General features: G+C 45.1%; 1 protein-coding gene across 1 annotated transcript; it reads right to left on the bottom strand.

Moving 5' to 3' along the window:
* Positions 1 to 24,661, bottom strand: CLEC19A (C-type lectin domain family 19, member A). The gene is made up of 5 exons (XM_011976082.1): positions 24,505 to 24,661; positions 11,516 to 11,681; positions 6,838 to 6,931; positions 3,343 to 3,475; positions 1 to 1,972 (listed from the first exon to the last, which is right to left on the bottom strand). The coding sequence occupies exons 1-5, from the start codon at positions 24,590 to 24,592 to the stop codon at positions 1,893 to 1,895; spliced, it is 561 nt and encodes a 186-aa protein (XP_011831472.1). The 5' UTR covers positions 24,593 to 24,661; the 3' UTR covers positions 1 to 1,892.
* Between the last annotated feature and the right edge of the window lie 307 nt (positions 24,662 to 24,968).

The following is a 24,968-nucleotide window of genomic DNA, read 5'->3' on the forward strand; positions in this document are numbered from 1 at the left end:
TAATGTAAAATTTATCATTTTAACTATTATTTTAAAATGTACAGTTCAGTGGCTTCTTGTACATTTACAATATTGTGCAATGATTACCACTGTCTAATTGCAGAGAATGTTTGTCTCCCCACAAAGAAATCCCATACCTATTAGCACTCACTTTCTATTCCCCCTCCACACATTCCCTGGCAACCACTAATCCGCTTTCTGTCTCTACAGACTTGCCTGTTCTGGATATTTCATATATATGGAATCATACAACATGTGGTCTTTTGTGATTGGCAGCATAATGTTTTTCAGGTTCATTCAGGTTGTAGTATCTATGGTTACTTCCCTCCTTTTCATGCTTGAATAATATTCCACCCTATGAATAGACCACATTTGTTTAGTCATTCATCTGTTGGTGAACACTTGGGTTGTCTTCATTTTTTTTTTGTTTTTATCAATAATGCTGCTGTGATCATATTTTTTTGTTTTTGTTTTTGGAGACAGGGTCTTGCTCTGTCACCCAGGCTGGAGTGCAGTCACACAATCATGGTTCATTGCAGCCTTGATAGGCTAGGCTCAAGTGATCCTCCCATCTTAGCCTCCCAAATAGCTGGGACTACAGATGTGCCTTACCATGCTTGGCTAATTTAAAAAAAAAAAAAAAAATTCTTATGGAGATGGGGCCTTACTATGCTGCCCAGGCTGGTCTTCAACTCCTGGGCTCAAGTGATCCTCCCTCCTCAGCCTCCCAAAGTGCTGGGATTACAGGCATGAGCCACTACACCCGGCCAACCACTTATATTTAAATACCTGTTTCCAATTCTCTCAGGTCTAGATCTAGGAGTGGAATTGCTGGATCAGATGTAATTCTATGTTTAACTTTTTGAGGAACTGACAAACTTTTCTGCAGTGGCTTCACTATTTTACCTTCCCACCAGCAATTTATGAGTTTGGTAATATTTTTGTTTTCCTTTGAAGAACCAGCCTCATCTTTGAGCCCATGTGGTGGTGGGAATATTTAAGATGTATTCTTGGCTGGGCGCAGTGGCTCATGCCTGTAATCCCAACACTTTGGGAGGCAGAGGTGGGTGGATCCCTTGTGCCCAGGAGTTTGAAACCAGCTTGGACGACATGATGAAACCTCTTCTCTATTTTAAAAAAATACAAAAGTTAGCCAGATGTGGTGGCACACGCCTATAGCGCCCTGTAGTCCCAGCTACTCCAGGGACTGGAGGTGGTTAAGATCACCTGAGCCCGGGAGGTTGAGGCTGCAGTGAGCTGTGATTGCATCACTGCACTTCAGCCTGGGCAACTGAGTGAGACTCTGTCTCAAAAAAAAAAAAAAAAAAAAAAAAAAAATTACCCTCTTAGCAAATTTCAGGAATACAATACATTATTATTAACTACAGTCACCACACTGTACAGTAAGTCTCCCAAACTTATTAATCTTGTTTCCAAAAGTTTGTATCCTTTGACCAACACCCCCTCCCATTTTCCCCCACTCCCAGCCCCTCTGATGATGTGACTCCCACCCCATTTTTTCCAAAGAAGTGCAGCTAAGCAGGAGGTAGTCACTTAGCATATGCCAAAGTGATTGCTTCAGGGTGGGCATGTGACCTGAGCCAGGCGAGTGAGATTCAACTCTGAATCAGAACAACCCCTGGATTTTTGTTACTTGGGTCAATTAAAAAAAAAAAAAAAACTTAAAAAAATTAATTAAGCCAATTTTAGCTGGCTTTCCCGTCACTTGGCCAAGCGACCACCCTGTATAATTAAGATCTGCTTGTTTAAAATCTCTGTCCAAGAGATTAACCTCCCATGTTTGTTTTACATGTATTCAATGTCAGTTCTACACTGGCTACAGCTACAAGGTGATACTGGAGTTGCCCTCACACCAGTAGAACGAGGCAGGATCAATGAATGGTCAGAGATGGGATTTTGCAGACAAAGGGGAACTTCCGGCTGCAGATGTTATCATTCCACGATCTCAGAGCTGTGAGGGAAAGAAGCAGAGAGTCTGGGTGAGAATCCATCCGCCAAGATAAAATAATCCCACCACTCCTCTGAGGTAAAAGCCCTCCCCAGTAGGGCTCGTGTCTACACTGGCAGCCCTTTCTTGCTGATACTTGACAAGCCTGGTGTCCAGCCTTACTCTTGCATAAAGCTGATCCCGGCTTGTCACCTTGGATGGGGGGACGAACTTCAGCCAGAGGCTTGGCCCAGCTCTGGCTACCAGGCTCCGGGAGGGCTCCCAGGAAAATAAGCTGTTCTCTACCTCCCTCCCCTAATTAGGAAAAGAAAAAAGCGCAAAGAGGGAATAACAATTAAGTGTCTGGGTCTGGAGCTCTGTAGATCTAGGTTTGAAACCCAGCTCTACTACTTAGCTTGCTGTGTGACCTTGAACAAGTTGCTGAACTTCTCTGAGCCTCATTTTCCTCATCGGCAAAATGGGAATATTGTTTCTATTAAGACTGGTATGAAAGTGATGATTCATCATGATGCTGGTGATTGCTAATACCGAATACTGAGCATGGCAGCTGTTCTGTGAACACTATCTTCTTTTTTTATTCACGTTAACCTGTGAGTTAAGTATCATTAGCCACATTTTGAAGATGAAGAATCTGAGGCACCAAGAGGTTAAGGCATTCTCTTTGGGCTACACATTAAGGGTGGAGCGGGGGTTCACACAAGGGCAGTCAACTCCCAAGTCCATGGTCTTGCCACAGTGCTATATCAACTGTGCCTCCTTTAATCTACACAGCAGTCCTGCAGGTAGGACAAATTATTAAGCCTATTTTATAGAAGAAGAAACCATCTCAGAGAGGATTCTCTGCAAGGACACAGAGCTAGAAAGCAATGAGGCCAGAATTTGAATCCAGGTCTACACTCTTGTCACTACGTACACCTTCATGCCACCCCAGGTGTGGCTTGCTTCTAATATTCAGTAGCAGAAGCCTGGGGAAGGGGCTTGCACTTTGGTGTGTTGGTGAGCTGACATGGAAGCGCCATCCCTTGACTACTCTCTATGCAAGTCTTTTTCCCCCCATGCTTCTATTTATAATGTCTTCTCATCCAAGTTGGAGTCTAGGTGTCAACCAAACCCCATTTAATGTTGTTTAAAGCATATCCACTGTGGAGAATGGCCATGCCCCCAACACCCTAGTGACCTCAACTGGTCTCCAAGGTGCTGAACAATTTGCCAGTCTCAGGCCCTGTGATGCCTTGGGAGGCATCACAGGTGGGGAGGGCGAAGAAGCACCTTGGGGTAAGGTGCTCCTCTTCCGCCAAGGCGCTTCTTCGCCCTCCCCACCTGTGATGCCTCCCAAGCACCCCTGCAAGAGCCTTCGTCTCAGGGGTACCCACCACTGGTAGGCCTGTACCATATCTGTACGCAGTCCTCTTCTTCTGGGTCCGCGTGGACACCATCATCTGGCTGGCTGCCATCCCAGTAGCTGTAGTCATACGATGAGCCATCAGTCCATTCAAACTGCCCTTCCTGGGAGGGTTCCACGGAGAAGAAGATTAGGCATTTGAGCCAGACAGCTCCAGTTTAGACATCTCAGCAACTCAATTTTTAACACCTCTGCACAGATGTCCTCACTGAGGCTACTGCTATCTGATATTACTGCTACCAATCTGATACTACTGCTCTTATTACTACTATTACTAGCTGCCATTTGTTGAGGGCTTATTATGTGCCATGCCAGGCACTTGACTCGTTTTATCCTTACCATTTTGAAAAGCAGGCATCATCAGCCCCATTTTACAGATAGGAAAACTGAGACTCAGATTGGCCTATTCAAATTCATACAGCAAATAAAGTATTAGTGCTGGGAATCAAACCCAGGTCTATCTGAGTCAAGTACCCAAGACCCCTAACTACTACACTTTGCCAGTGGATGGGAGTCACTCTCCATCTGTTTTCTTTTTGTCTAAATAGTCCGTGTTTTTCTTGCCTAAGGTGGAACTGCTCTGTCCAATTGCAAGAAAAGTCCTGTTGGGAATTTGATTGGTGTTGCAATAAATGTGCAAATTAACTGTGGAAAGAACTACATCTTTGCAACTTGTTCAGGAACAAGAGCCATTTCTCCATTTATTTAAGTTTTAAGAAAAGTATCCCCACAGCACTGATGATTACAGAGCTCACGTCATATAATGGAAACAGTATGCTACTTCTGAGAGAGAGACAGGAGTTTGTGGTCCTATGTCCACCCGCTGCCTAGCTCTGCAACCTGGGCAAGTTACTTAACCTCTCTGAGCCCCAGTTTCCACATCTGTATGGTGGAATTAATATGTCCTTTAGAGAGTTGTTGTGAGGGTTGAACAAATTAAAGCACGTGAAGGACTTAGTACAATGCCTGACACATGGTGCCTAGCTCTGAAAAGAAGAAAAAAAGCAACTTTCCTATATTTTTTGTTATGATTATTATTATTATTATTAGGTCTTTTAATACAAGTTTCTTTAACTCTCATTTAATGTAGTTATAATCCAATTTTAGAGTTGCTATTATAAATGGACATTTTAGTGTTTTTAAAATTATAACTTCTCTATGTGTTCTGGCCAGTTGAAGTCTATTGATTTAAAACATCACCAGGCATGGTGGCTTATGCCTGTAATCTCAGCACTTTGTGAGGCTGAGGTGGGAGGATCACTTGGAGCCAGAAGTTGGAGACAATCCTGGGCAACATAGCAGGACCCTGTCTCTACCAAAAGTTAAAACAAAAAATCCAGGTGTGGTGGTTCCTGCCTGTAGTACTAGCTACTCTGGAGCCTAGACTGGGCGGATTGCTTTAGCCCAGGAGTTCAAGGTTGTGGTGAGCTGTGATCGCACCACTGCTCTCCAGCCTGAGCAACAGAGCAAGACCCTGTCTCAAGAAAAAAGACAGGAGGCACTTTGGGAGGCCAAGGCAGGTGGATCACAAGGTCAGGAGATCGAGACCATCCTGGCTAACATGGTGAAACCCCATCTCTACTAAAAATACAAAAAATTAGCCAGGCGTGGTGGCAGGCACCTGTAGTCCCAGCTACTCGGGAGGCTGAGGCAGGAGAATGGCGTGAACCCGGGAGGTGGAGCTTGCAGTGAGCCGAGATTGTGCCACTGCACTCTAGCTGGGCAACAGAGCGAGACTCCGTCTCAAGAAAAAAAAAAAAGGTCTGACTGCGAGACTCCGTCTCGAGAAAAAAAAATGTTAGGTCTGACCACACTGTTACTTCTGCTACTTTAACAGCAATTTTCATCATCCTTAATGAGTTCTTTTAGTATGCTAAGCACCACGGTAAGCTCTTTACATACATTAGCTCACTTGTTTTTCTTTTCACAAGGCACTGTTATTTTCATCCCCATTTTACAGACACAAAAACTGAGGCTCAGAGAGGTTTTTCTTTTTTTTAATTTGCATACAGTCACCTACCAGCCAGTAAGTGGCAGAACAGGAACTGGCACTGGAACCTTATTCCCTATAGTGCCCTGAGCAACGCAAGAAGCATGCATGCAAAATACAGACTCAGTATGAAGTTTGCCCAGGAAAAGTTTGAGGACAAAAATCTCCAGGTGGAGTTTGCTATGACATTGCAGAGATCTAGTTCAAGTTACTCTCTTCAGCCTTGTTATACACCCACCCCTACCCCACTCTGTGCCCTAACCACAATGGTCTTCCTTAATTAACTTGCTTGAATGTGCCACGACCTCCCCTTCCTTAGGATGTTGACCCATGCTACTCCCTTTACCTGGAATATACTCTCTCTGGCTAACTCCTATTTACCCATTAGACACTGACTTAAATATCTCTTACCCAGGAAGGCTGTGGCAGCCACAGAAGTACATTGCCCAGATCATCTTCAGGAGGACCAGCAGAAAGCAGAGTTGATGGACAGCTCCAGCTCTCCTGCCACCTTGGATTCACTGCCTTGTTTGTGAGAAGGACATGCCTCTGCCTCTTTGGAGCTACCATTGCATTCACAGTGAGACATGCTTCCTCCAGGCTGTTCCCAGTGAGTGACTCAGCATGTCGGGGTAATGGTGCTGGCGCATTCCTGCCCAGCGCAGGATTCCAGTCTTGGGCATCTTTGCTTGGGGACTCCCCACTGGCCTAGCCAAGACTTTCTCAGCACTGTGCTGTGACCTGAGGCTCTCCCTACCCAGTCCTTTCTCTCTGATCTCTTTTCACATATCTTAGACCCATGGCGTTGTCCAATGTCCTTCCCTGCCTGCTTATGCCTCCTTCCTCCTTTTCGTTCACAAATATTTCCACTCCAACATCTCTTGCACATCTAATCACGTTTTAGTGTCTTTTTTTTCCCCCCCGCAAGATGGAATCTTGCTGTGTCACCCAGGCTGGAGTGCAGTGGCACGATCTTGGCTCACTGCAACCTCTGCCTCCTGGGTTCAAGCAATTCTCCTGCCTCAGCCTCCTGAGTAGCTGGGATTACAAGAGCCCACCACTGCGTGTCCAGCTAATTTTTGTATTTTTAGTAGATGCAGGGTTTCACCATGTTGGCCAGGCTGGTCTTGAACTCTTGACCTCTTGATCTGCCCACCTCGGCTTCCCAAAGTGCTGGGATTACAGGTGTGAGCCACCACGTTCCGCCTAGTGTCTTTTTTTTTTTTTTTTTTTTTTAGAGAATCCTAGCCAAACAGGTTTTCTTTGACCATGCTATCTGTTCCCGTCATTTAGTAGGACATCATTAAATGTCTTTCACAAATTGATCATGCTCTAACTGCGGCGTCTTGGTGTCTGATTTCTCTCTGTGTGCTGTGTGCATAGCTGTGACCTGGCACCAATGTGAAAAGCTTATTAAATCAAAATAGAATTCTGGTTGGAGCTTCCAAGGGGGCCCAATGGCCATTGCTTTCTCACCTGTCTATGATCATGAAGGCCTGTCCAGACGTCAGCTGGGATGCCAGGAACACAGCTGTTCACGAGGTCATACACAAAGACATTCTCCTCCCAGCTGTGAATTTAAGAAACATAGTAGCTAGTTCCTCATTGCCTCTTTTCATAGAATAGAGTCAAAAATTGAAAGTAATCCTTGTTTACCTTCCTGGACCAAAGTAAATAGATGATATAATCCAATTTGGCCTTCATTTTTCATTAAGTCACCCATATGTGGCCAGTCCTACATGGGCATCTCTGGATTTGACCTATGCCAGTTCAAAGAAGGACTCAGTACTGCTACCCATCCCTTAAAATTTAAATCTGTCTCAAAAACACTAGCAAATGAAGTGGATTGTATTGAAGATATCATGAAGGGACAATGAAAGGAGTTTATATTGCATTGTACACGTTACATAAATATATAAAAGTTTCCACTAGTCATTTCTGTTCTCTCTCAAAGACCCTCCTTACACTGCCGTTTTATAATATATCCCCTTCTCTCCTAGTCTTTTTTCACATACCATCTCCAAAATCTGTTTTCCTGGGAAACTCAGTTCTAGGCTTCAACTTGCATTGCCCACTTAGCAAAACCAAGCCCCTCAGTTAACAACCCACCATCCTTAGAAGTCATGGGTGTCTTTTGAGGGGATTCTTATCCTCTATTTCAAAGAGCTTATCAAATAATTCACCCATCCAAAGGAATCAGTGGAGGACCCTGGTGACAGTCCACTGCCAAAAACAACAAAGAAGTAGAGATGGATGGATAGATTGATGAATGAATGGATGGATGAATGGATAGATAGACAGACAAGTGGATGAATGGGTAGGTGGATAGGTGGATGGGTGGGTGGATGAATGAATACATGGATGGATAGATGAATAGACAGATTGATAAACAGATAGAGAGGTAGAGAAATGAACACAAAATTATTTTCATCCTGTCATTAAAATGTTTCTTGAGCATTGACTTCACGCCAGGTACTGTGCTGAGTGTTTTATGTGCATGAACTAATTTTAATTTCATTCTCACAACAAACAGGCACTGGGGCAGATACTGCTGGTTGTCTATCCCATAGCCATTCCTCATCCCTTACCCCATTGCCTTCATTATGACCCAGAAAAGCCAAATTTTATTTTCCTAGCTCCCTTTGCAGCTAACACTGGCCATATGACCAAGCATGGCCAGTTAGATTTAAGGCAACGTTTGTGGGGACATCTTGGAAATATTTTTCTCCATGATGAAAGGAGGGAGGTATACAGAGAAGACCCAAGTTTCTAGCACTGCCCTTTCTCCTTAGGTTGTAGCCATGTCTGGACACAAAATTTGGAGCTGCTGCATTGAAGATGCTGAAGGAAAGCCAAGACAACTTCTCATCCAGGGCTCATATCAATGAGCCTGAAAAAGGTAGTTTGTAGAGGTTAGAAGAATGGGCAAGGGATGTGACAGCAAATGGACAACTGGTAGGCACACTTCACTCAAATCGTTCACAGATCCAGATGACAGATCCCACGGAACAGATGATTCCCACTATTGGCTTCCACATGCCACTAAAAGATGAACTTTAGTATGTCAAAGAAGTCAATACAGAATGATAATAACCAGCCATAGATCTAATACTTCACTTCAAAACAGGGCCATGTTGAGGTACCTTTTGTGTTCCAACAACGTGTATCTTCTCTTATCAACTTCAATAATTCACTTCCAAACAGGACTATGTTGAGGTACCCTTTATGTTGCCATAAGGTGTATCTGCTCCCGTCAGCTTCTTCCAAATGACTGCTCTCTGAAGACTGCCACCTAATCTAAAATACTCACCATTAGAAGGTTTCTTTTTTCTTGAGGCATTGGTAGTAAATCAAAGCACCCATATTTACTCTCTTTAGTTTTGTGTTAGTGAAGTGGAATTGATGGCCAATTAATTCCAGATTAGAAACGCTTAGAATTCTGGCACTCAGAATTTGTCTTAACACAGTGCTCCAGCCAGTCACATGCAGGGAGTTACTTGACATATACTCTTGGGGGAAAGGAAAGGCAAAAGAGAGGAAGGAAAGAGGAAGAGTGAGACAAGCCTTGCTCACTCTCAGAAAGATGAACTGATATGGAACATTAAAAAAAAAAACTGGCCTCCTCGAGGCAGAATTATAATGTATTGTAATTAATAAAAATAATAATGACTCCTACTGCTGGGCATAGAGTTATCCAAAAGCTGTATAAAGACTTTAGATGCATGATCACCTTTAATGCCTCACAACTTTAAAAGATCAGTGTGATTATTGCTATTTCCAAGTTGAGAATTCTTTGGCTTAGAGTTTAAGTGATTTGGTCAAGATCGTGCAGGTAGGAAGTGATGGAGCTGGGACTAGAATCTGGAACTACCTGACTCTAATGACCTTAATCAATGCTCATATGGTCCCCCACAGCTTTCTTCATTTGGAACATCTGCTGCCCTCATTCCCTAAGCTTTCCAATCTTTCAAGATCCTGATCCAGGACCAGTACTTCCAGGAAAGTTTCCATGAATATCTTCTATCCAATGCTTGACCACCTGTAGCCCAAAGTTCCTCTTCCCCCAGGGGCTGGCTGGTTAGTTTGATTCTCCATGTTCAAGGTCTTTCTGATGCAATTGAGGTTGCCATTTCAACGAGGGCTGTCTAGAGAAAAGCCTTGATTTGAAATCACTTCTGCATTCACTTTTTATTGCATAGATCTCATTTTCCTCTGCAGGCTAGGAATTCTTTGAGAATTGACGTCTTCTGTCCTTACAGGTGCCAACTCTGTACTGTGCTGTGCTCTCATAGCAGATTTGATCCCTGAAGAATGTCTTTCATAGGACTCCATGTTAGCTGGCTTTCAGTTAATGGAAGGCACTATGAGTCATTGGCAGATGGGTAGGAGGGAGAAACTAGAGTATTTCTTTCCCCCTCTGCTTGGGAGTCTCTGGCAGAGGCTGCCTCTCCTCCATGGCTCCAGCACCCATAGGACTGGCCTGCCCTCCAACTGAGGCATGGAATTGGCTTTCTGCTCCTATGTGTCTCTAGTTTGCCTCACTACTCCCTTTTAAGTTCTGAGCTTCCATACTTGCCTGTATTATCTGTTTTAGATACATGTAGTGGTTCTGGTTTTCCTGGTTGGACCCTGACTGTCTCAGTATATTTCTCAGCCCCACTGAAAATGCACTGGTTGTTCAACACATCTGTTGGAGGAAGAGATGTGTGGATTCAAGATGCATTTGGAAACTAAGATAAAGAACCCCTTCTCTATTTATTTATTTATTTATTTATTTATTTATTTTGAGATAGGATCTCGCTTTGTCACCTGGACTGGAGTGCAGTGGCGTGAACATGGCTCACTGCAGCCTCAACCTCCTGGGCTCAAGTGATCCTCCCACCTTAGACTACCGAATAGCTGGGACTACAGGTGTGCATCACCACGTCGGGCTAATTTTTTTTTGTAGCAACGGGTCTTGCTGCGTTGCCTGTGAAGGTCTTGAACTTCTGGACTCAAAGAATCCTCCCATCTTAGCCTCCCAAAGGGTTGGGATTACAGGCACGAGCCAACACACCTGGCCCCCTTTCCTTATTCTTAACAAAAGTCAATGGCTCTACACATAAAAAAACCAACCCCCTTTCAGTAGTTTCTGAGATTCTTGAAGAACAGAGGTAAGATTGTGATTTGTAGCTTGGGTGCCAATGGAACACATCACACCTGGCCTGAGAAAACTCACAAATCAGCAGGGAAGTCAGATGCAAAAAAGGTAGCTAAGCTGTGATAAAGGGAGTGTCCCAGGAGAGCTGGGCAATGAGTGTAATTAAGTGACTTTAGTGAAGAGACATTGTCAGAGCTGTCTTGAACGTTGAGGAGGTATTTACCTGGAGAAGATAGGGATGGAATTCCCAGCAGGGGGAATAGAATGCCCAAGAGTATGCAGAAGTAAAAGAGCTGGACCAAATTGGAGAACTCTGAGATGGTCAGTGTGGCTGGGGCTTCGGAGACAGAGGAATGTGGAAGGAGGCCTTGGAGGGTGGGCTATGGAATCTGGCTCCACACGTTCAAAACTGGTTTCTCCCACTTAAGAGCGGTGTCATGTTGAGCAAGTTACTTACCTTTTCCGAGCCTCACCTTTCTAATCTGTAAAATGAAGATACCTATATGATACACTTTGAGGGAGCTTTAATGTGATGATGTACATAAAACATGTAGCAAATAAGTGTCAGTTATGATTTCTTATATTCCTTACATCATATTCTTTATATACGTAGTATATCAGTTGTATCACAGGATACAGAGCAGAGGACAGCACAAGATTGACACTTATAAAGGTGGATCTTCCAGCATGCTGTTTGCTACCCCTGCTGAATGCTTTGCCTTCTATAGCCAAGGATGGTTTCAGCGAGAAATTGGGTTGGATTAAAAAGTAGCTTCAATTGGCCAGGCACTGCGGCTTATGCCTATAATCCCAGTACTCTGGGAGGGTGAGCGGGGAGAATCACTTGAGCTCAGGAGTTCGAGAGTGGCCTGGGCAACAGAGCAAGACTCCATCTCCACTTCTTTCAAATAGTTTCAATTACCAAAGAGAAATGCCAGTTGGAAATACCATTTTCCATCCCATTTCCCAAAGAGGTGCTTAGTTGAACTATGGGGGACTGGGGATCCCACTTACCTGTGGATGGAGGCCAGCTTGGCGGACTTCCTGCCCACAGAGAACTCAGAACAGTAGAGGTCGGCCTCAGCCCAGGTCTTATTAAGAGGGAAGAATCGATAGCAGTGGCCTTTGAACTCCATCCAGAACAGGGGGCACAGGGAAGGCTGGGGCAGCTCTGGCAGGGCTGGGGGCAGAGAAGAAACAGACTGGGAGGAAGGATGGCAGTGCTGACATTGTTTCCATAACTTAGTACCTATTTTCTTTTCTTTACAATCTTTTAATTTTAATTTTTTTTTTTTTTTAAAGACAGGGTCTCATTCTGTTGCCCAGGCTGAAGTGCAGTGGTTTGATCATAGCTCATTACAGCCTCCAACTCCCAGCTCAAGTGATACTCCCACCTCAGCCTCCTGAGTAGCTGGGACCACAGGTGTGCCCCACCATGCTTGCCTAATTTTTCGATTTTTGTTTTGTTTTGTTTTTGTAGAGACGAGGTCTTACTATGTTGACCAGGCTGGTCTTGAACGCCAGGGCTCAAGTGATCCTCCCGCATCAGCCTCCCAAAGTGCTGGAATTGCAGGCATGAGCCACCAAGCCCTGCCTGTACATAATTTTTTTTTTTTTTTTGAGATGAGGTTTTGCTCATGTCGCCCAGGCTGGAGTGCAATGATGCGATCTTGGCTCACTGCAACCTCCGCCTCCCGGGTTCAAGCGATTCTCCTGCCTCAGCCTCCCGAGTAGCTGGGATTACAGGCCTGTGCCCAGCTAATTTTGTATTTTTAGTAAAGACGGTGTTTCTCCATGTTGGTCAGGCTGGTCTCGAACTCTTGACCTCAGATGATCCACCCTCCTCGGCCTCCCAAAGTGCTAGGGTTACAGGCGTGAGCCACTGCGCCCGGCCGCCTGTACATACTTTTAAGAATGAAAGTAAAACATGTCCCATTACGATCTATGCAATTCTATACTTGAGGCTCAAAAAACATATACATACCTACATTTTACTAAATTATAAAAATAATACATGCACATCATAGAACACCTGGAAAATGTTAATGCTTTGATACGGTTTTTTCTCATGTCACATTTGTATGTAGTGATGTTTTAACGTAATGTGATTATATGGTACTCTGCATACCAGTCGGTATTCTGATTTCTAAAAATTAAAGAGTATAAGCATTTCTTCGATGTTATTATACATTTTTATAAACATTGTTTTAAATAGCTCTTGAATCCTCTACTGAGTGGCTCTACTAGAGTTTATTTAATCATTCTCTTATTTTTAGATAATTAGATAGCGTCTCTATTTTTTTTTAACTATTACAAATAATTCTGAGATGAGCAGCTTTGTGCATAAAGCTTTTTTGGCATTTCTGCTGATTTTCTGAGGAGAGATTTTTTAAGGCTTTAATACAATTTGCTAAATTGTCTCCTGAAAGCAATTTATCCTCCCACGGTAATGTTTGAGAGTGCCCATCTCACTTTGCCCTTGCCAGAGCTCAGTGTTATCACTTTCATGGCAATCTGCAAATTTTATAAGCAAAAAAAGGTTATCTTGTTTCCATTTGCAATGCTGGGCTATCTGGCAAGACTGCACATTTTTCCACATGTTTATTGCCAAGCTATAGCCAAGACTATTTATATCTTTGCCCATTGAACTCCTGGAGTTCAGCATTTGTTCTTAATTCTAAAAAGAAACAAATTTTTAAAAACCCCATGTTTGAGACAGTGAAGTTCTCTCAAGTCTCAGCCCCCTTGAAAGCTTCTTAAGAGATACTTTTTTTGGAAACCACGACTCAGGATGACTGGCGAGAGGACACAGGCAAGCTGAGAACCTTTCTCATACTAGGTTGGATGGCTTATCCATGAAGACAGGCAGTGGGCAGGGGTGGAATCTGTAAGACTGGGGTTGAGAAGGCTGGATCCTACCCCCAGCTCTGTATGTGACCCACTGTGAGATGCTGGCCCATTCTTTCCCACCTTGACCTTCAAACTAGATGATTTCTGGGGTCCCTTTTGTAGCCATCCACTCAAGGGTGGGTGAAGGTCACCCTTTAGTGGAATCTTTGCCTTCAAGCCACTATAGTGGTTGGCTGAGCTCATGAAGTAATAAAGTAGTGAACAACATTCATTGAGCATTTGTTATAGTTTACCTGTAAGCCAAGCACATATAGGGAAACTAAGGCTAAGACAGGCTGAGTAACTTGCCCAAGATCATCCTGCAGGTAAGTGGCATAGTAAGGATTTGAACCCAGGCTTCCTGACTCCAAAGTTCTTGCTCATAAAGTTGGCATGATGCTTCATGATGAGAAATTAGCAGGCCTAAGAATAGTTCATGGTCTTTATAGCACCTGCTTCATGGAGTTACTGGGTCAACTGATTGGGCCAAATAAATTCACCAAATACTTGGGATATATGGATTACGTAATGTTTGGTTCTTAATGATTAGCTCAGGGTTTTATAACCAAGACTGATGGGCTGCAGAGATTCAGCGAATTTCCCAAAATCAAATACAAAATTAAAAGTGTGTGTGCACCTCTGTGCATTTCTCTGGGGAAAGAAAGGGACAGTTGCTTTTATCAAGATAGTTATGCTAGGCAGGTAGATTCCAGGCCATGCTTCTCAGGACTGGTCAGTGCCACTGGCCTTTCCCCTTTGACCCGAACAGCCTCTCCCCAACCCCAGCAGCTGTGCTGACCAGGGGTACCTCCCCACCCCTCCTGGTCAATCCTGGCCAACCCTCTTTCAATACATGCCAGTATCCAAACTGGAGCCTGTTGGTTCAGAATTTGCTTTCTTAATCCTCTTCTATATGGCAAAAAGAAGGAGCTCTGCTTGGGGAGGTAAGTGGGCACAGCACCTTGGCCTGTCCCTACCCTTTTCTGGAACTCAGGTCCCTCCTTTCTTGATGGAGAGCATTGGTCTAGGAGGACATCACCTTGATGCATTAAAGCGCCAATGGCCAAGAGAGTTGATGGACCCTTTGTAACACTGGGTGTTGCTGAGCTCTTTGTGGGGACTTTTGAGCACTGCCTACAACACAAAAAGGCTACACTGAATTGCTGCCTGGGTTCACTTTTTTAGCAGTTTCTCCGTTAGCATGGATGAGAATCAGCAAATCATTTCTACCTTCTTTCCACTCAGTAACCAAGGGCACTCATCCGTGAGAACTTGGGTAAGTTTGTCCAGGAGTGACCGGGATGACTCAGTATTTGCTGGTGATAAACCACTTTTCTCACTCCCACCTGTCCTAAAATTACTTAGCACCCTAAATACTCATATTAGAGATGAAAGTAGGGTGACCAAGCCATCCTAGTGTGCCCAGGACCATCCCAGTTTTAAAATCAAGAGTCTTGGCTGAGTGTGGTGGCTCACGCCTTCAATATCAACACTTTGGGAGGCTGAGGTGGGTGGATTGCTTGAGTCCAGGAGTTCGAGACTAGACTGGGCAACACAGTAAAACCCCGTCTCTATAAAAAATACAAAAATTAGCCAAGAGTGGTGGAGTGTGCCTGTAGTCCTAGCTACTCTGAGGTGGGAGGATCGATTGAGTACGGAAGGTCAAAATTGCAGTGAGCCATGATCACGCCATTGCACTCCATCCAGCCTGGATGATAGAGCAAGAGCCTGACTCAAAATAACAACAACAACAATAACCCTGAGAGTCCCACATCCTCGGTACCCCCACAGTTCCCAACAAACTGAAATTGGTTGGTCACTCTCGAACCGTGAGGGGGAATTTTATCCCTGCCCCTTGCCAGGAGACATTGGACAATGTCTGGAGACATTTTTGGTTATCACCACTGGAAGTGGTGGTACTAATGGCATCTAATGGGTAGAGGCCAGGAATGCTGCTAAACATCCTATATTGAACAACTCCCCACAACGAAGAATGATCCAACCCAAAATGTCAGAAGTGCCAGGATTGAGAAACCCTTCCCCAGATGGAAGGCAGGACTCCAAAAATGTAAAATAACCCCACAGCACAGCAACACGAAACATCACAGCAAACATTCACATTTCTTAGCCTGTTCCTATTTTCTTTAACAAAAATTAAGACACAGCCCCCGCAACTAATGAGAAGTATAGTGTGGGCCATTTGTCTAATTTTAGAGTTAAAATGTATTACTAATCCTAGCCCATGGCTTAAAAGTACTGAAGACATTGCTTTAACATTGTGTTTAAATTTAACGACATGGACCTCACTAAAGAAGTCTGCAGAAGGGAAGTCTAGCACTTTCTCCCCTGAGTTTAGAATGAAGTAAACTTCTTTGTCATCGCTCTCTGACCGTAGGAGGATTTTTTTCCCCCTGGTTTCCCTTCCACTGAAGATGAAACTCTACATGAGTTTCTGCACTAAGAAAGGGTTCGAGTTTCAATTTCCTGCTTCAGATAGCTCTGACTTCACCTCCTATCCCGTGCAGGTGTTAAAACCCCAGTCCAGGCATTATGGAGGCTGATGCCCTACTCAGGGCTCTGGAGCAATATGCTTGCTTTACTCTCTATCTCTATCTTGGTTTCTGGCCCCTGGGGACCCCCCTCACTTCCTTGGAAGTCCAGTCTAACTTTAGCAGGATGTTTGCAGATGTTCACGTGACCTTTCTGCAGGGCGGTAGTGGGAAGAGTTCGTAGTCTCAAAATCACCATATTGTGTAGTCTCCGCTCTCTTTGTCTTCTACCTCTTTTTTTAAAATGAACTTTTTATTTTGGAATAAATTTAGATTTCCAGAAAAGTTGTCAGAAAGTACAATGATGGTTACCAGAAGCTAGGAAGGGTAGTTAGTGGGGAAGGCAGGGGAAAAGTGGGGAGGGTTAATGGGTACAAAAATACGGTTAGATAGAATGAATAAGATCTAGTATTTGATAGCACAACAGGGTGACTACAGCCAACAGTAATTTATTATACATTTAACAAAAACTAAAAGAATATAGTTGGAGTGTTTGTAACGCAAAGAAATGATAAATGCTTGAGGTGATGGACACCTCATTTACCTTGATGGGATTATTACACACTGTATACCTGTACCAAAATATCTCATGTACCCCGTAAATATATACACCTACTATGGCCCATAAAAATAAAAAATTAGGCTGCGTGCAGTGGCTCACACCCATAATCTCAACACTTTGGGAGGCCAAGGTGGGAAGATCGCTTAAGCCCAGGAGTTTGAGACCAGCCTGGGCAACATAATGAGACCCTGTCTCTTACCAAAAATCGGCCAGGCGTGGGGGCATGTGCCTGTAGTCCCAGCTACTTGGGAGGCTGAGGTGGGAGGATCACTTGAAACCAAGAGGTCAAGACTTCAGTCATCTGGGATTGTGCCACTGCACTCTAGCCTGGGTGACAGAGCAAGACCCTGTCTCAACAACAACAACAAAAAATTAGAAGTTTCAAAGATAGTGTGTGGAGGGTTCCTGTATACCTTTCACCCAGTTTCCCCTGATGTTAACATCTTAAAAAACTAAGAAATGAACACAGGCACAACATGATTACCTAAACTCCAGACGTTACTCAGTGTTTTCCTTTTTTTGTGCTCAGATCCAACTTAGGATGTGTGTTACATTGACTCTACCTGCATGTTTTATTTGACATAAACTACTCTATCTAGGATTGCCTGGGATCAGACAAAATCGACAAGAATTGGCTGGAATGGCTCAGAATTTCTTAGCATTGTTGGATAATTTGCCAAAAATAATCTCTTTTTTCCTCTCCTTACAACCCATCGATTTTCATGTCATGTCTATTCCGTCTCCTAAATTCAGTTCATTCTTTCTTCTCCTTCTGCATTCTTTTTGACCTTTTTCCATGAAGACCTTCTCAACACCTTTTCGCTGTTCTTCCTGCTTTGTCTCACCTCCCAGATCCGGAGGCATCCTTCCTCCTTGGAACAGTCTGACCTCATTTCCCTGAAGCCCTGCAGGTGTTCCCTTTGCCCTTGGGAACTGCTTGCCCCTCGCTTATTCTCCGTCATCCGCCCCCTCCTTACTCTGTGCCCCAGGTTTGCCCACACTTTCGCCATTTCTCAAAGACACGTTCAGACCTTTGCAGATCATTCCGTTAACCTGACTGCAGCCAATTCTGTTTCTCCTTTGAGTCTCTGCTGCACAGTGACTTATTCAGGGAAGATGAGGTAGGAGCCTCTGATAGATGCTTTTAGAGCCCCTTGCACCTCAACATTCACACATTCCTCCTCTATCCCCATCAGCATCTGTTGTGATCGTTCCTCTCCCCCTGGTGCCTTGGCACATAGTAAGTGCACAATGACTAGGCTTGAATGCATAAATACATGTAGGGAATCAAACACCACTTCTTGAGGGCAACCTGTTGGGAAAACCGTGAGAAGGCTGTGTGCATAACTCATGCCTTTGAAACCAGGGGTCCTGACGCTGCGATGGCGTTCCTGGAGTTTTTTTTTAACCAAGTCCTGAAATCAGAGGTTGCCAGATCCTGGTTTTGCATATTGTTTAGGACAACAATTGCTGCGAAGGCCAACCTCAGCATCCCCTGGGACCTTCAGACTCCCAGGCCCCACTCCAGGCCTTCCAAATCAGAGTCTGTATTTTTACAAGAGCCCCAGGTGATTCTTGTACACGTGAAACTCTGGGAAGCCCTGGTCTACAGTGTGCCAGACTGAAAGATGGAGCCTGTAGAATTACTTACTCATTCATTCATTCATTCATTCATTCTCTCATTTGAATAGAGCCTGGCAAAGAGGAATTAATAATTAATTAAATGAAAGGGGCTGAGTGGAGTGAGAAGGGGAAAAGGGTCCTTGGTCCTAAAGACTGTGGGTATTTCAAAAAGAACCCCGGCCTCCAATCCTGTCTGCTCCTCCCAGAGTGGAAAACAAGCTCCTTGAACCATTGACACCCCGCCTCCCCATTCTGGTCCTTTAGGTTTTCTCCATCAAGTAAATGGTGGTTATGGATGCCAGGGGTGAAATATACCAGAAAATGGGGCTGTGACAGGTCACTGCTCAATTACTCCCCTTTCCAACAGGGCAGGCAAAGGCCTTTAATTGGGAGGACCTGGGAGGCAGAAAAGAGCGCTGGCTTGCGCTGAGATGATCATTAACTCCAACCTGCACGGCACTTCCCCCTCCTCCTTTACCTCTTGGGTTTAAGGAATTGAGAATAGAAGGCCTTTCATCAGCCTGACCCCAAACCAGCCTCTGCTAATCTGTCTCTTGTGAAGGGATTTCTTTAGCTTTAGAGCTTGACAGTCAGGTAACCATGGCAACACAACAACCAGCGCCAGCTCTGACTCAGCATTCACTGTGTGCCAGGCATTGTGTTAAATGCTTGATACAGAAAAATGCACTCAGTCTTCACACATCCTACCAGGTAGTGCCACTATCACCCCCACTTCACAGATGAAGAAACCAAAGCACAGAAAGGTTGGCTAACTTGCCCAAGATCTCACAGCTCCCAGCTGGGATTTGAAGCCAGCCAGTCTACCCCCAAACCTAGAGAGTCCCACTGCATGTAAGCCCATTTCCTTACACCAATCTTGATGGTCTGGTCCTTCATTAATTCCTTTATCCATTCAACAAGTACTATTTGAGCAACTACTTGGTCTCAGGTAGTAGGTTACAAGTTGAAGATACTGTGCGGTATACTACACAGATGTGCCTTCTGACCTCATGAGCCTTATGGTCTATGAAGACCAAAATTAAGAAAAATAAGCACAGGCCAGGTGCAGTGGCTCATGCCTGTAATCCCAGCACTTTGGGAGGCAAAGGCAGGAGGATTGTTTGAGGCCAGGAGTGTGAGACCAGCCTGGGCAGTGTAGCAAGACTCCACCGTTACCAAAAAACCTTTTTTAAAATTAGCCATAGGTGGTGGCACATGCCTGTAGTCCCAGCTACTCAACAGACTGAAGAGGGAGCATCACTTGAGCCCAGGAGTTCCAGGCTGCAGCAGGCTATGACCATACCACTATACTCCAGCCTGGGCAACAGAGCAAGACCTTGTCTCTAAAAAAAAAAAAAAAGAAAGAAAGAAAAAGCAGTGCAAAAATAAAGATGTCATTAACATGTAATTTGTGGATGTGTGTCGTGCCAGCAAAAACTTCAGGGAGCAGCCCCCTCGATTATTTTGGAAACTGGTTGTTGGCCACTTTCTCTCCCTAGTTGAATTGGTGACTGCCCTGTCCCCATCTTCAAGGATCCCACAGGTGATTATGACAAGGCATCATGAGTTCCCTTCCTGGATGGGGGAAAAGAGGATGTTGCCACAAGAACCCCCAAAAGTGGAACACAACCCTGACCTGGAGATCTGGGAGGCTTCCTAGAGGAGGTGCTGTCTCAACCGAGACCCGGAGGATGAACAAGGGTTAGAGAAAGAGTGTTCCAGGGGAAGGGCACGGTGTGTGCAGAGGTCTGGAGGTGTGAGAGCGAATGGAGCACTGGAGAATTAGAAATGGTTTAGCATGGCTGGGAACTTGAGAAGGAGAGGAGGGAAGAGATGAGACTGGCGGTGGCGGAGGGAAAGTGGAGGGAGAGAGGCAGAGGGGAGGAGATGCACAAAGGGGCTGTTGCTCTGGAAACCAGGAGGCCAAACCACCTGGTCTTTTCCTTCAATTAGCAGCACGAGAGGGCCCCAAGGTCCCCCAGCTGGGGTGGGGGTCAAAACCTTTGGGAGCTCTGAGCTTGTTAGGGAAAGAAAACACATCAGTGGAATTCAGGGCTCCCCCCTACCCCCACTCTTTTTAAAGGAATAAATTGTCACCTTCCTACTCAATCTGGCTGCTGGCTCCCCGGGCCCCAATCCAGCCACCCACGAACGCACTACCCTGCTGCCGCCTTTTCAGATGAGTCTTGGGACCCAGCCAGGAGGGGAGGTGGGGAGGCTTAGGGGCCACATTTGTCCACCAGGTCCCCATACTGGGCCCCAGACACCCCCGGGGGCCGAAAGAGGGTCACAGACTCCGGGAAGGTGGCTGCTGCGTTCTGAGGACTCAGTCACCCTCGCTGCCCTCCTGCTGTCCTACGGGTTCCACTGCTCCTTCACAGTGAGCCCTGGCTCTGGGAAGTGAAACTGGTGGCCCCAGGTCTCTCCTGTCTAAGCTTTGCTGCCCCTTCTGTGAGCCACTCTTGAGACCACATGAAACAGGGGGAAAAGCATTAGGCAATTTCTTATATTGCTAATTATAGCAGCCATTCGTTGGGTGTTTGGTATGTGACTCCTTGAGATCAGCCTAGGAGGGAGTATCGATATCATCCCCATTTTACAGATGAGGAGACTAAGGCTCAGAGAGGGTAAGTCACTTACTCTCTTGGCTCAAAAGTGGCAGAGCCATGATTGAGACTGTATCGAGACTTGAGTCTGACAGATTCAGAAACTCCAGAACAGACTAGCGCCTCTAAAAGATATCTTCTTTCCAGTCTTCGTTTTCTCATTTGTGAAATAAATCTATTAAACACCAAATGTAACAATTAATTAAGCAAATAAGTCGATGTTTCCTGGGTGCCTATTTGGCTTGAGGTCTGTGTCCTCGGGTTACTCCCAGTCTGGAAGAAGGAACTTGCACATGGCAGAGTCATCGCATACTAAGTATTCTAGAAGTATGTACAAAGTGCTTGCTCTGTGACCATAGAGGAGTGGCAACTGGACAGAATGTCCAAGGGACACTTTAGGATCTGGGCTGCTCTAGGAGGTAGGAACACTGTTGCCTAGGTCTCTATGCTCCAGGTTCAGAGCTTGGACTCTGGAGTCAGATGGTCCTAGTGGGAAACTCAGCTCTCTGTGCCTCAGTTTTCTCATCTGTACAATGGGCATGATCATAGTGCCTACTTCACAGAAAAGCCAGTTCCAGCTCAGAGGTAGGGATTCTAGTAAGTATTAGATATTATTACAGTAGAAACAGTCTGGGTCCCAGAACCTTTCCTAGAGCTGAGAGTGCAATGCCAGGCTCTTGGATGGGTGAGGGAGAGGCTACATAACTTGACTCATTCCCCATCTACGCTTCTGAAGCCCTGCAGAAGCAGGTCCTGAGCTTCAAAACACTTTGCTATAAATTTCCTTTGCTACAGAGAGTTCTTGGGCTCAGGAGTCAGGGAAAGGAAACTTTTTGATGGTAGAAGAATAATAATAAATGTTTACGTAGCTCTTACTCTGTGCCAGACACTGTTCTGAGGACTTTACATTCATTAATCCACTTAAACAATGAGATCAAAGGCAGGTTCAGAGAAAAGCTTTCGGGAAAAGGATTTAGTCTGTCTAAATCCTCCCAAGTCTCTAAGAGATGTCTAAAGAGTTTTTTTTTTCCTCCAAAACATAGGGGGTGGCCAAGTTGTGCTATTTGCATATGTTTGCATATGCAGGGAGTGGGTGATGAAAGGTCTGGAGTAGTGAGATGAATGACCCATGACCTGTGCCCTGTTATGCATTGTACCTAAAGGCTGGGGGTACACAGAAGAAGATGAAAAACCAAACCCATTCTCAATAAGGAGGGCCTTGGAGGTGCATGTATTCTCATGGTCTGCCGGGGCCCACAGAGACCCCTAAATCCTCCCTACAACATACCAACATGCATGCTCCTGCTCACATGCACCCATAAACTCACACACATTCCCTCTGTGTTGAAATCACTTTCCTCTAGAGAATCTATCTGCATAGGCTGAAACTGGGCTTTCTGTAGGGCTGGGAACCTGAGAAGCAGTAGAACTGCCTCTTGGACAGTGATGACCATGGTTGGCTCAATTGGCCTCTGTAGCCTCAGTTTCCATAGCCGCAATATGGAAAGGTTGGGCTGAGTGGATTTCTAAGACCCATCCTTCCAATTCCACACTCTGAGCTCTCCCAGGTAGCTGAGATTGACACAATCTCAGTACCCTTATCTATAGAGTAGGGATGAGGCTTGGGGACTGATGTTCAGAAGTTCCTTTCAATGTTGAAGACATTTGTCAGAACAGAAAACTGTCTCCTGGCCAATTCTGGCATAACATCAACAACCACGGTGACAAACATAGTAATGTTAATAACTCATTTTTCAAGTGCTTACTGTGTGCTAGGCACTTCACTTGCATGAGCTCATTGAAGATCTCCAAAACCCTTGATAGGGACCCTTGCTATCCCCACTTGGGGCTCAGAGAGGTGAGGAAACTTGAGTCTCAGAGAGGTCCCATGGGCACAAGCTAGTGAAGGACAGAAAACACCCCTAGTGACTCCCGCTTTCAAACTCAGTCTTGGCCCCTTCCCACTTTTGCTGGGCAGAAAGGCAAGATCTTGGGATATACAAGGCAGCCTGCAAGAATATTTTGTTCATCTTCTCTGCTGCTTGCTTATTGCACTGGTGAGGAAACTGAGGTCCAAGAGTAAGGATGCAAGTCATTGTTATGAATGGAATGTTTGTGTCTCTCCTCTTCCCTGCACCTAATTCATATGTTAAAGCTCTAACTCCCAATGCGATGGTGTTGGGAGGTGGAACCTTTGGGAGGTGATTAGATTTAGATGGGATCCCATCCTCGTGATGGGATTAGTGCCCTTATAAGAAGAAGAGACCAGAGCTTTCTCTTTCTTTGCCATGTGCAGGTACAGTGAGAAGGCGGCCATCTGCAAGCCAGGAAGAGAGTCCTCACCAGGAACAAAATCTGCCGGCATCCTGATCTTGAACTTCCCAGCCTCCAGAACTGTGAGAAACAAATGTTTGTTGCTTAAGCTCCCCAGTCTGTGATATTTTGCTCTGGCAACCTGAGCTGAAGAATACACTCAGAGAGTTTAGGACAGACCTGAAACCCCTTGCCCAAATGAACTAAGACTATCCCTTATTGTTACCACTAAGGAAGCTAGAGTTAAAACAAAAAGAAAGAAAAGAAAAGAAGGATATCTAATCAAATTTGATTTCAGGTAAACAACAGATAATTTTTAATATAAATACATCCCATGTAATATTTGGGGCATGCTTACACTAAAAAAGAATTTATTAATATTTATTTACTGGTATTTTATCTGGCAACCCTATCGACCCACTGTTTAAATTCACCCTAACAGTATCACAACCTAATAATTTGGCCTTATGAGAATCTCCATCTTGGTATTTCATTATTAGTTTTACTTGAATGGAGATTTAAAAATGATATCTCTGCCATTGCTATGATAAATAAATCCATATATGAAGGTTATTATGAGGATTAAATAAATTCATATCTGAAAAGGGCTTAGAACTGTGCCTGGCACATAACTAGGGTCATATAAGTCTTAGTTGTTGTTATTGATATTGCTAATATTATGATTTTTAAACAAGCCTGGATAGAACCTGGTAGAGGTGACAGTCAAGACTCTCGGCCACCAAATTATGGGATTCAGAACTCTTCTCATCCAGATAAGGGTCCCCCAGAATGAGTACCCCAGCCTTCCTATTGCAAAGTGGAAGAAATTGAGCTCATTTGAAGACCCTCATCCTCCATATGGGACACTGGGAGGCCACATTCCCAAGGCCAACAGGTTCTCATCCCTGGAGATGCCCCACAAGGCTTGGTGTTGCTGGGCCAGGCCTCCAGGGAGGCCATTAGAGGGACAAGTGTCCCTCCCTGCACACCTAACCTCTGGTGGCAACAGCAGCAGCTCTGAAAGCTCCCTGGAAAGGCTGTCGCAGCCAAGGTGGGGCTGGGGCCCAGATCCCTCCCAAAACTACCATGTTCAGACCTTTCTGTAGTGCCAGACACCGTGCAAAGCACTTTCTCCATGTTATCTCATCTGCCTTGCACAGTAGTGCAAAGAGAATGCCATTGTGACCCGACTTTCTAGAAGAAGCTGAGGCTCAGAGAGGTTAAGAAACTTCTTCTATGTCACACAGCTTGTAAACTGCAAAACTGGGATTTAAACCCAGGACTTTTTGTGTCTGGGCCTAGAAGAGTGCCCATGATAAAGGTGGTAGGGGGAAAGCTATGAGGAGACTCGGATCAGGGCACCCCAACCCTCCAACAGAAGCAGCCAGGCCTCACCGATGTAATAAGTACCTGAGAGTGTACGCCTCTCCACCTGCTCCCAGCTCTGGTCCCTGCACTTACCTGGGCTGATATTGATGTCTGTTTGTGGAAAGGCCTGTGCAGAGTGGAGGGTCAGGAAGGCTGCAGCCCACAGTGTCCACCTTTGCATCCTGAGCTCCTAGAAAGCAACCTCCCAGCCTGAGTAGATGAGAGAGGCTCTTTGGCTGGAGCTTGGGTCCAGGATTGCTCTCCTAAGGTCAGATGGAGCCTGGCAGGAGCTGGGACAGACTGGATGGACTCCAGTCCCCTCCTCTTTTCTTCCTTTTCTCCTCCCTCCTCTTCACACTGCTGGAGACAGCTCAGAATGACAGCTGAAAGCAAAGCAGCCCTAGGCCAGCCCCCCTCAAAGAACCAAGAGACATTTTAGCTCCCAGTCTTGCCCCTGAACCAAAAGAAATTTTAGCTCTCAGTCTTGTCTCTGAGCCACCCTGTGGCCTTGGGTGAGCACTTCTCTGAGACTCAGTTTCCTCCTCTGTAAAATGGGA

Source organism: Mandrillus leucophaeus, unplaced genomic scaffold (genome assembly GCF_000951045.1).
Source record: "Mandrillus leucophaeus isolate KB7577 unplaced genomic scaffold, Mleu.le_1.0 Scaffold162, whole genome shotgun sequence".
NCBI lineage: Eukaryota > Metazoa > Chordata > Mammalia > Primates > Cercopithecidae > Mandrillus > Mandrillus leucophaeus.